This window comes from Electrona antarctica (genome assembly GCF_951216825.1).
Source record: "Electrona antarctica genome assembly, chromosome: 22".
In the NCBI taxonomy this organism is placed as follows: domain Eukaryota; kingdom Metazoa; phylum Chordata; class Actinopteri; order Myctophiformes; family Myctophidae; genus Electrona; species Electrona antarctica.
The window spans coordinates 32,285,449-32,298,362 of record NC_136805.1 but is presented as its reverse complement, the minus strand read 5'-3'; the positions used below and the strand labels follow the sequence as shown (position 1 = coordinate 32,298,362).

The 12,914-nt window shown below is 43.0% G+C and overlaps 1 protein-coding gene across 2 annotated transcripts; it reads left to right on the top strand.

Annotated features, from left to right (window-relative positions):
- On the top strand, positions 1–10,297 carry LOC306915899 (putative phosphatase phospho1). Of its 2 annotated transcripts, none has more exons than XM_079493561.1 (2): positions 1–133; positions 8,634–10,297. In XM_079493561.1, exon 2 carries the CDS (start codon positions 8,679–8,681, stop codon positions 9,459–9,461), a length of 783 nt encoding a protein of 260 aa, XP_079349687.1. In that variant the 5' UTR covers positions 1–133; positions 8,634–8,678; the 3' UTR covers positions 9,462–10,297. The 2 variants fall into 2 exon arrangements, with proteins under 2 accessions (XP_079349687.1, XP_079349686.1); XM_079493560.1 differs by lacking the exon at positions 1–133 and adding an exon at positions 2,069–2,180 and having other exon boundaries at positions 8,634–10,296.
- The last annotated feature ends 2,617 nt before the right edge of the window (positions 10,298–12,914 follow it).

The following is a 12,914-nucleotide window of genomic DNA, read 5'->3' as shown; positions in this document are numbered from 1 at the left end:
CTTTTTAGGAACAGAAGACTGGCTGACCTTTGCACACAATGCTGTAAATCACAGAAGCACTGTGGAAGTTCTGGGGGGAACAAGAAGAATAGATCCAGTGGCGGTCGGACAAAGAACTCAAGCCCATACTTGAGTAAGTACTCCTGGTCAAATATTACTCCACTACACTACACTGAGTTAACCCATTTTGACCTGAGGCCGATTCAAAAAAAAATATGCAGTTTTCTGTTTCTATGTCAGTGGTGCTCAACCTTTTTCTTGTCAAGGACCCCCAAAATTATCTGAATTTGACCACGGACCCCCATCTGAAAATATGACCCCCGCAGAAGCAAATATTTGAGTTAAAAACGTTTGCTCTGAAATATATATTCAAAGATTTGCGCCACATTTTCATGATTTTTTCAAAAATAGCTAAAGTATAACATAAGGCTTAGTTAAAATACCAAGCATTATCCTGAATGAGTTAAAGCAGTGGACAGTGTGGTTCTCAACCTTCTCAAGCTGGGGTGCATATCTTTGGTCCGACATACTAACACGTCCCCTCAGGCTGTAACCTCCCAAAATACCGTAATCATATTTGAACTGGCGACCCAGTTCATTATTAATTATTAGAATTAGAATACACCCTTACACCCTTGGAATGTAGGAGTTGAGTGTGCGCGCGTGCGCACCCTGCCAGAGTCAAACAGTGCATTGGCTCTCTCTTGCAACAGGCCCATCATGTTCATTCGCTCTACGTCACGCGTTGAGTTTTACATTCAGACAAACAAGCCTGAGTGTGACTGTTTTGTCAGATAGCGTGAATGGTTGTTTTTGATAAGCACTAGCACACACGCACGCACGCACGCACGCACGCACACACACGCACACACACACACACACACACACACACAGTTTCCCCAGTCCTTCAGACAGCCGCAGAACCAACACTAGTCTTTCTTTAATGATGATTTCCTGTTTTCCATAGAAGTGTATATTTGTACGTCTTTAAATGTTCTTATGAATAGAAAATGGAGGACCCTGATGTAAACAAGTCTTAGTGCTTTTCATGGTTTTATCCTCATAGCAGTTTTTGTATTGACTTGTGCTTTTGTTTGAACTGTACCCATTCTACATACTGTGAATACATTTTTCAATCAATCAATCAATCGTGGGCTGTGTCGGTAATAGTATGTTCATTCGTAAAGATAGTAGGCCTATACCCTATAGCATATCAAAGAGGCAGCTGAAGCTATTTCAATTTTTGTAGCCTACAGTATATCCATACATGCATACATAAGTGCCAACACTCCTGAATTTATGAATATTAAGTTAGTGAATACTAAGTCAATGAATAGCTAAGTTAAGTGAATACTAAGTCAGTGAATACTAAGTGAGTGGTGAATAAGTGCATACTAAGAAAATGTTATTTTTCACAGTAGCCTATGCCTAAGTAGCCTATGGCCTACCCATGTAGGCTGGGCTCTCAGTGCTCTCCAAAAGATCTTGTGAAACAAACCCATAACCCAATTGTGTAAGAAACGTGCTGTATTACATCAGATTCTCTTCGCTTACATAATTCTTGATAAAGACTTCAAAAAGCAAGACCTTAACCTTAAGCTGCTCCTTTAAATTGCCCCGGCGTGTCATTGGACGGCAGCGGATGACGTAATTCACGGGGCTCCCCATTGAAGCAAGTGGGAGCTGCGGGATGCACTCTTATATTCTTATATAACTCTATGGATGCACTTGATTGAGAGAGAGAGACAGAGAGGGGGGGGAGTCAGGGAGGGAGAGAGAGACAGCGAGAGGGAGGGAGAGAGACAGAGAGACAGAGACAGAGACAGAGACAGAGACAGAGAGAGAGAGAGGGAGGGAGGGAGAGAGAGACAGCGAGAGGGAGGGAGCGAGAGAAAGAGAGAGAGAGACTGGGAAGGAGGGAGGGAGAGAGGCAGGGGGAGAGAGAGGGAGGGATGAGAGAGAGGGAGAGAGAGAGAGAGAGGGGGAGGGAGGGGAGAGAGGGAGAGAGAGAGAGAGAGAGGGAGGGAGGGGAGAGAGAGATAGGGAGAGAGAGAGAGAGAGAGAGAGAGAGAGAGAGCGAGCGAGCGCAGCGTCCCGCATCGCGGCAGAGAGCAGGAGAAGTCGAGGAGGTTGCGGTAAAGCCCGCCGGCCGGCCGGGGGACGAACACACTCATTATTTGGTAGGTTTTCAGGTTATTATATTAGCTATGTACTATCGGTGATTTTCAACATTTTTTAATTTTAGGAAGCCATGGAAGGAATCCGTTTGATATTATAGGCTGACAGCCTATAATATCAAACGGATAGGCCACCAGTGACCACGGACTCCCGAGTCCCCATCAACGATCAACCCATTGATGATAGGATGTGGTTTCAGCTGCTCTGTCCACTCAGGACCCCAAACCCAATTTACACTGCAAAATGCTCCGTGTTCATTTAACTCCGAAAGTGACAGAGTACGAGTGTACAAAATGGTCCTTGGTTGGTTCATTGGTTGGTTCATTGGTTCAGCTCATGCAGACTTGCAGAGTTAACAGACCTGAATTAATAAAGGGTCCAATTGGGAGAGAGAGAGAGAGATCTAAAGAGAGTTGCCCGGCTAGGCAGCCTGTGTGATTTGACATTTGCAGCGTAAAGTGTTGCTTTTGGGGTATTTGAGCTGCACATGCAGCCACTGACTGACACCAAAATATAGAAAAAGCCTGATCAATGAACTGGTGGAGAGCTGCGCTCTGCATGTGAGGATCGGACTCTGTGTCCGGCACACTGTCAAGGGTAATCGCTCCTTCCAGGGAAAGAGAGTTTAAATTTAGACGGCTCAGCTAAGCTTTGTAAATATAAATCATGTTTCTATAAATACAAACTGCATGCACAGTGCTGCTGTTGTTGGTGGCAGTGGCACTGACTCAGTCACTGCACTGGCACAATAACAAGAGTGTGGTTTTGTCATAATGCGTTTGAGGAGGTGTGTGTGTGTGTGTGTGTGTGTGTGTGTGTGTGTGTGTGTGTGTGTGTGTGCACTGTGTGTGTGTGTGTGTGTGTGTCGTGGTATGTGACAACTGACAGATTGTACCCAGCAGAGCACCACCAGAATGCCACTGTTGTTGTCCCACCGCCATGCAGGCTGCTGCAATAACAAGCCCTTTATACTAGCTTATTATTATTGTCATTCACCAGAGGCAGAGAGAAAGCTGTGTGGAGTCGTAGAATAACGACGAACATCGAGCAAAATTCGCTCTGCACGTTTGCGTTTGGTCGGACAAATTAGCCTATACGTCGTTTTTGTTTTTTTTAGCAATTAATTATTTAGTAGGCTACTTTTAAGTTGCACTTTGTGAACGACTGAACGTATTTTGCCATTCCAGGATTTAATTGCCTGATCGAGCGAAGCCATGCATCATGACTAAACGCAGAATTATGCCGATTAATTCAAAGAGCCTTTGGCTATAACCGACACTAATGTAACATTAGTGTAAACAGTAGTAGGCCTAATGTTGTCAGACTAACATTATATATAATGTTGTACACTGTAAACACTGTACACTGTTACATTTTGTACATTTCTGAGAGAAAGTTATAGTTAAATCAGCAATGAAGAAGCATTGAAGGGGGGGGAGCGTTGACAGTCTCAACTATGTGTACTAGAGGCTAATGTCGGTATCATGTGCCATACACAGTATACATGGGTGTGTCCTCCACGCACTGCTCTCAGCTGGTCCACTTATGGTCAAGACACGCAGTGATGTAACAGCTATCTGCCCTGCCCTCTTTCCTAACTCAAGTTACAGCAAGTCTGCTCTGCCTCCTGCAAGCAACCTGCTGCAACACACTGGACTCCTTGTCCCTGAAACCTATCTCCTTATGTCAATATGGCTCTGCTCCAGATCCGTCTGTGTGTGCATGGGCTTACTTATACTGCTTTTAAACATTTATCAGTGCTGGTCTGGAAGAAGTAGGCCTAGATGCTCAGATTTCTTATCAATACCACACACAGTGTAAACAAATACCGTGGCTTGTTCAAGTTAATAGTCCTGCAGTCTAAACCTTACTTGCATAGGTAGTAGTTAAGTCAAAGTTACAAAATATAAAAAAGTTAAACTACTCATTATACAAAATGCTAATTTTCAGAATCATATATCATGATATTGGACAATAACTGATCATTAGCCACTTAAAGCTGCTATAAGCAATAATATGTCAAAGTTTGAATGACCTTTTTATTTTTTATTCTTTTGGTATTCAGACAGCCAGCAATGGGTAGAACGCTCCCCAAATTGTTTTTGTCTCTTCTAGGGGCCGCAATCTGCATTCAAAGATTTTCCTAGAAGCTTTGTCATTGGTCGATTTGCCTGTCTGCTTCCTGATTGGTTAGTCATTGCGACCGGGTTTTTTTCGACCAATGGCAAAGCTTCTAGAAACATCTTTGAATGCAGATTGCGGCCCCTAGATGTGTCACAGAGACTACATTCTTTTTGGGAGCGTATTACCCATTGCTGGCTGTCTGAATACCAAGAAAATAAAAAATTAAAAGGTAATTACAATTTTGACATATTCTTGCTTATAGCAGCTTTAAGCCCTATTTGTATTATAAAACAGACAATCTATAACCTCACTGCACATGTATTGCAAAATGCGCTGTAAGCTTCTTTATCGGCTTTATTAAAAGTCTGAAAAGTACTGTAACTAGTAATAATTATTGTAGAGGAGTAAAAAGTACAATATTTGCCTCTGAAAGTGGAGTAGAACAATATATCAGAAATGGAAATACTCCAGTAAAGTAGCCTACCTCAAATTTGTACTTCGTGCAGTAGGCCTACTTGAGTAAATGTACTTACAGTAGTTACTTTCCACCACTCTTGATGACAGATAGTTAGAAGTGTAGTGTATTGTAACCTATGATACAAAATGTTGATATAAAAGATTCTTCAAGTTTGGACTCGTTTTGTCAACATGTTCATGGGTTTAGATAAGAGAAAGCAGGTAATAGAATCGACATGCATGGGTTTCTTTGTGGTTGCTTGCTTGCATATGTTCTGTCTGCTGCAACTTCCTGCTATTAAATATTTATCCCTTCCTTTCATCATGTAAACTAAACATACTGTTCCTTTATTTAATTCATTATCATTACAAGACATGGATTATGGACCTTTTTGTCTGTTTCATTGCTGCAAAGGTTCACTGAACAAACTTGTGCAGTAGGAGTTTTAACACAGCTTGCACTATAGAACTATTCTAGCAGGGTTCATGATTTATCGCATGTATACACTGACCCTAACCTCCCCCGGGGCAGCACACCTAAACCTAACCCCAACCCTCTCCCGACCCCCAGCGCACCTCGGACCAATGCTCCTTCGAAGCAATGCTCCGTCGGATCATAGTATGCCTCCCTACACTGACAAGGGTGTGAATCTTTTTCTGGGCTGTTGGCTTTTGTTAGCTGGAGTGAGTGAGCATTGATGAAATAACACTTTAATGTTGTTGACCATTTTCAAAGAATCGAGAATCAACATTGTTGTCACATCACAGGTTCAGGCATAGAGAACTGAAGTGGGTGGAAACGGAATTCGGCTTTGTGCAAGCTCCATTTTTGTTGTGGTTCACAAAGGGAGAAGAAACAGAGGAGGGACTGTGGAGAAGGGAGAACAATCAAACAGTAAACAAAGCATGTCAAAGAGAACATCCTAAATTTAGAATCTTTTTAATCTTGTTTTAATTATTAATAGTAATATTGTACCTGCTGTTTTTAAACAGTCATTTCATACCACGTTTGTTTGGTTCACAAATTAATGTAAGTTATTGTACTGGCGATGATGGCTTGCTAGTGTCACAGTCTTCTGCCCTGCCCTGTGTGAGCCTTTCCTGTGTCGTGTAAGCCCTGTGGACTTGAGACTCCATGTGGGCACCCTGCTGTAGCACACCTTAATTACTTTCATGAGTATGTAAGGAGTGGCGCGTTATCAGTTTAGATCCCTGTTTTATTGACTTCTGTGTTCTGCCTTGTTCCGTGTGTGTTCCTGTCACAGACAGATAAGGCTACTGCCACTGGGACGGTAATCTCATCACCTTGATTTATACTCGGAAATACAGTTGAGGGAAAGCCCTCATTTTCAATGTAGCCGAGGTTACAATACACAAAATACAGTAAAAAAAACAATACATTCAACACAATACATTATAAATCAGGATAAATTACAAAGGAACATTATGCAGAACAACCAGTCAATAAAATCAAAGAAATCAATTGAAGCAGGAGCAATCACGGTGAAAAATTTTCTGGAGCATTCCTTTGAACTGACCGAAAGATGTCAGGGAGCTTAGTTTTAAAGAGTTTTGGAGTTCATTCCACGAAGTTGGGCCACTGACAGAGAAAACTCTGTCTGAGCCTGAGGAACCTTGAGCCTTAAGAAATAATGGCTCGGAGAACCGCAAGGTTCCCAGTTCGATCCCAGGCTCCCCCAGAGTTAGTGTCTAGTGTCCTTGAACAAGACTCTGAACCCCAATTGCTTCCGATGTGCAGGTTGGTGGTGCCTTGCATGGTTTCCTCAGCCATTGGTGTATGAATGTGTGTGTAAATGGGTGAATGTAATGCACAATCTATGTAAAGTGCTTTGGATAAAAGCGCTACCAGATACACCATTTACCATTTTGAGATGTACATATGAGCATAAAAGCAACACAGACAGACATATAGAGATGTCCATATGGGAATAAAAGGGACACATCCGAGATTGCTCCCTGGTGTATTGCGTTAAGTGGGAACCATTGTCAGCGTGTTATCACCTTGTGACCCAGTCCAAAGATGTTACACATGACATGGTTGGTATGATATGGTATAAACCCATTGAACGTGATCGGTTGCTCTCAGGCACCATGTAATCAGTACTTACATAAAGTGTACTTAGTATCCTATTGAACATTGAACAATGTGTAAGGTTCATGGCCTGCCAGGGATATGCCCTCTGCGTGAGCGTTGACATTTCTAGTGTTGAGCTAGAGAGTGCCCATACAGTATGTGAATGCCAAATATTTTCCTTTGAGTTTCATAACGCAATACCTTTTGTCAAAGTAATATAAGGTCCGATCTTTTATTTGTCTCCACACCGAATCTCTTTGCCGAAAATAGCCGATCACAAATCACAATTTGTCCCCCAAAACAAAACAAAAAGAATGCTAGTGTCCCAGACGGTTGTGAAATAGGGCTAATGTTTTATTCACACAAAAAAGAGAAAACATGGATTGCAGAGAAAACAGTGTCTAAAGATTGCCATTAAAACAGTAGTGTACGCAAGTGCAAACAAGTTTTGTGCGGGCGGGGGTGAGCAAGGCGTTGCCTAGCAACCAGGCCAGGGCTAATAATAATAATAAAACTATTTGTATAGCAACTTTCATGACATGAAATGCAGCTCAAAGTGCTTTACAGAGCAATGGAAATGAGAAATGCAAGGCATAAAACCTTAAAATAATAGCAGTAATGCAATACAGTGAGGACATGAATAACAAGGAATTTAAAAGATCAATTAAAAGCAAGAGTGTAGAAGTAGGTCTTTAACCTTTATTACTTGTGCAAGCAGAGCACGCAAGTAAGGTGGTCGTGCCGGCTTTTTTATGCGTATGCCGTGGTATATATACTGATTTTGAGAGTGACGTAATGAAGATATGTATCTGTGACGCTGACGCTACATACTAATTCCTACACGGGTTGTGTTTATAACTGAGGTTGAGGTTAGGTTTAGGTATAGTTTTACTGAGGTTAAGGTTAGGTTTAGGCTGTCAATCACAGCGACTGGCCAATCACAGTGCGTCGACTGCACAACCTGTGTAGGCTTTGGTATGTCGCGTCTGTGACCGACTAGTCACTACCCAGGGCAAGGAAGGACACAACACAGGGCAGCTTTCTTAAGTAGACTGGTTTATTCCTCCAGGTGCAGGGAATATTAAATACAACACATGACATTTTACACAGGAGAGTATGGCTCCCCACTGTCCGGACAGATGCTCTCTCTTGAAAGTTTGTGGAGATGACTGATTTAACCTGTGCCTTGATCAAGTCCATGCACAACAAGTGCGCAGCCACACCCAGCTCTGAGTCCAGTTCTAGTTTGACTCAGGCCAGGTGTGGTCATTTATGGCCATTTATGGCCTACTAGTACGAGTTTATTCAGGGAAGTCAGTTGAGAGCAAGCTCTCTTTTTCAATAACGCCCTGATTACAGTACACATAACATACAATATAAACACAAATACATTACAGGATAAGAAACAATTCAGAGTGAACAAGTACAGCTAGATCTCAAATGGATCCTTACAAGTCTATTAAAACGTTCAAGTGAAATCAAGTTTTAAGAATGATTGTAGACAGGCTGCCTGTCGAAGGTACAGTGGGAGTTTGTTCCACGCCGTCGGCCCGTAGAAGCAGAAAGCTGCTTCACCGTGTTTTATAGTGCAAGCAGAAGAGTAGACTTTTACCGAAACCGTTGCATATTGATATAAAATGATAAAACTGCGAGATGTCTTGTCTTGTCGTTGGCAGCCCATGGGTGTGAAATAAACTAGTTGGCAGCCAATGTTAACAAAACGGCTAATAAATAACTGCTGACATGAATCTTTCCAATCCTTGTCTCTTCTCCACCCCAGCGGTCCACCATCGTGCCGATATCCCACGCCAGGAGGAGCCATAACATGGCAGCCCCATCCAACCTCAACAACGCTGCGCCCGCGTCGCAGCAGCGCTTCCTGGTCCTGTTCGACTTCGATGAGACCATCATCAACGAGAGCAGCGACGACGCGGTGGTGGCTGCGGCGCCGGAACAGCGGCTGCCCGACTGGCTGCGGGACGCGTACCGCGAGGGCCACTACAACGAGCACATGCAGCGTGTGCTGGCCTACATGGCGGAGCGCGGTGTGTGCGAGGACGCCATCCGCCAGGCGGTGGAGCTCATACCACCGGCGCCGGGCATGCCGGCGCTGTTCCAGTACCTCCGCGGCCACCAGAAGGACTTCGAGCTGGTGGTGGTCTCGGACGCCAACATGTACTTCATCGAGACGTGGCTGGAGCGCACGGGCGCGCGCCACCTCTTCCGCCGGGTCTTCAGCAACCCGGCGAGCTTCGACGCGGACGGGCGCCTCGTCCTGCTGCCCTTCCACTCGCACGCGTGCCCGCGCTGCCCGGAGAACATGTGCAAGCAGGCCATCCTGAGGGAGTACCTGGTGCGGCGGCAGCACGAGCGGGGCGGCGCGCCCTTCCAGAGGGTGTTCTACGTCGGGGACGGCGCCAACGACATCTGCCCCTCGCTGGCGCTGGGCCCCGGGGACACAGCCTTTCCCCGGAGGGGCTTCCCCATGCACGGGCTCCTGGAGGAGCTGGAGCGGAGCCCCGCGGCCAACCTCAAGGCCAACGTTGTGCCTTGGGCGAGCGGAGAGGACGTGGTGGACTGTCTGAAGAAACTCATGGAGGAGAGATGAGACACGTGTGTTTGTGCGGGTGTGTGTGTGCGTGCATGAGACGGCTAGGGAGAGAAATCATACACTACGAAGCCAGTGGTGCAGCAACCGTTGCACGTGATGGATCTTATTAACCAAAGTTATGGGGCACAGTGTAATCTATCAATCTATCAATCTATCATACTTGATGACATTCTCCAGTCCAGAGCCAACTCAAGGTGTGCCTTGAAAATGTACTTGAGATTTTAGCTTCATCATCAAATGCAGTCCCGTTGATCCATAATCATGCATCTTACTCCTCAAAAATCAAATCGGAATGTTCATTGGCCAACAACTTCTAGTTTGTGTTTTTAATATTTCTTAGCAGTCAATAATTAGGACCTATGATTTTAAGTTAACCAATTTGAACCTGGCGTTGCTATTGTGGCCGAGCGAATTTTTTTTGAAAGTTCACAATAGATCTTAACTAAGTGATTAATCAATGTTTTAATTTATTAGGAGGTACCTCTGTTGTATTATGCAACAGAAATAGGGGAGGGCATAGAGAGGTCATGATTAGTGACAGTGATTATGTGACACGCATGTTAACTTCTGGTTGAGCCAGTTAATCCAGTTAATCCCAGCCTTTGGGTATTTGACATATTTTGTTCAGCAGGTGGCAGTGTCGTGTTGACGGGAATGAAAGTGACTGCTGCAGTCTCCAAACATTTCTGGGTCTTTGTTCAGACAACAAGAGCTAATTTATTTATATTTCTGTGTAAAACAATGTCACTCGACGAAAATTTAAAATGATTTTCAAATTAGTTTGAAAATATGCAACTTTCCTCAAGTGACACGGTTGCTTTAGTTTTTATTTCAAGGCCTTGCCAACAGACGGATTTGCATAATTTTAGTTTGAGACAAAAGATCACACAGAGAGCACAGTGATTCATTCAAGGTGGCCTCCTTGCTTTATTGTGCATTGTATTACTTAATAGCTCCGTAGTATGACAGCGTTGCATGCCTAAAATAGATCTACAAGCTCATGCATGTGATGCGTTGTGAGCGTGTAGATCTCCTATTTTCAGCGCACGATGCCATCGTTACTATGAAGCATATATAAGGTTTAGCGTGCGACTTGTGAGACCACTGGATTAGGCAACGTGTTGTTTCGCTGTCCGCCCTTCAGAGGTGATGAGAGACAGACCCAGAATGCAGCTTGTTCCGCTTTATAGTCCCTAGTTCTCAAGGACACTTGGACAAGGCTCCTCTGACTGGAGAGCAGTTCCACCATTCACTGAATCACCTCGATGCCAGCTTCTCTCATAAAAGTCTAACGCAAACCAACCATGCAACAGCCTTCCATCTGAACACTTTTCCTTACAAGCCAGTCCACCTCCAGCCTATAGTCTTAGCATAGCCAGACGATCAGAGATTTCTGCCTACCGACTACTGCTTTTTAAAATATATATAAATATTTTTAAGTATTCAAATGTACAAATTACAGTATATATCTATATTTATTTTTATATCAATGCACTGCTGTATAAATAACTACGAAATCAAGATGTTATAGAAATCTTCAAGATTTCAAGAGTAATACAAATACTCAAGTAAAGTACACTCAAAACAATTAAAATAGTAATGTTACCGTCCATTATGATTATTCTTATCATACAACCATCCGATATGAAGGACCACCCTAAAGGATTGGTTCCGTTTATTTTGTTTTATTTTTTTATCACTGAATCATTTCCACCCAGTAGCCTTTATATGTAATTGAAATGTCACCACCAGACGTATTATTGGTAGGCAGAGAACTTTGATCATCTTGCTACGGGAGACTGTATCTCCAGCCTAGAATATCGATAGTAGTGGCAACTTTCAACAGTTGGTTCTGTAAATATGTCAACCCTTCTTCAAAATATGTATAGATCAATATATTACTTCAGTAACTATGATGAGCATTTCAACCTCCCTTTGTGGTGATCTTGCATGACTTCCTGCTTGACCTTTGACCCAACCCTGCCGGTGCCCACTGAATTCTGAATGTAAAAAACAAAAACGGAACATCAGTGCACATACCAGTATTCTGGTAATTATCAGGAAATCCTGGAAATCTGTAGCCTGGGTTCCAGCCTGATTAGGGTTAGGGTTAGGGTTAGATTTGCTGCGCGGAAATGTCACGGAATGCGACAGGCTGGAACCCAGGCTAGGAAATCTGGGTTTGATGTATGATTGTGAATATTGTTTACCATTCGTTTGCAATAAAAGCAGATACCGTCTGTAAGCTTGTATCCTGAGTCTCCTGACAACGAGAAAACATAAAACGATATACGTTATGTAACGTTATGTCACTGTTGAACGCTGATCTACAGCCTCACAGCGTGTGACACTTTGTGAAACAAAGTATAAATTGAGTTTAGACACGCCACTATAATGATCTGGAATGACATTACATGGTCTGTAAATGTTCCATTTTAATGTCAAATATTATATTCTATTTAAGGCCTTTTGCATTCAGAATACCCGGGCTTGTAATAAGTCACTGACGCGTGTCTCGTCTCATATCTTTTATATTGCAAATGGATCACTGAATTTAGGTTTGAGTGACATCCGAGCGTAAAAGAAGTGATACAGTATTACTGTTGTTGACTCTGTTGTGCTGAACAGCATAAATAATCACCCACTAGTGGCCAGTATTGTATGTTTTAGTTTCTCAGGGAAAAGAGAACAAAGTGTTTAACGTATATATTACCAGGGAATGTACCAATTGTGTGTTCATGCAAATATAATATGCACCTTCAGCTTGACTTTATTTTTCTTTATTTTTCTTTCAGAACAAACTGCAAACTTGTGATTTTAATGTAAAATCTATAGCGGCACTTCCATCCTAACCTTTTCTTGGATCTTAGCTAGCTTGGAAATCTCAAAAGCGTCCGCGGCCCACCCATCTGACCACTTAACACGGCAGCCGATAGGCTGGTCACATGTGTGGGCCACGTGTATCATACAACTGCTTCCGTCTTGAATTAATGGACTTATGTAATAAGTTCCTATTTATCGGTATCACAAATAATGAAATTAATTTTTCAAGGTTTTTGAGTGGTGCAAACCACTCCAACAACCAGCTTTGTTTGTATCCGTGTTTGTGTGTACCTGTACGTGGGGCCCAAAAGAATGAGCATGGTTACTATGGTCACTGACATTACGTCAGACCACAGCTGATCAGGCTATATAAGACCATGCACCACTCAGTTCACACGGGTGTGATTTTTAAAGAACATATAACATGACATTTATTTTTCATGAATCTTTTGAAATGATATATTATCATTAAAATATTAGTAGTGTTTTGCCAACTACTTTGGGGCGTTTGGAATCGATGATCTATATAGCGAAGGCTTGTAAGCAGGCTGAGTCCAAACAGTGGTGTTTGAGATCAGTACCTTGTAGTCCCAAGTTCTTCATGGTGCTATAACTGTCAATGTAACA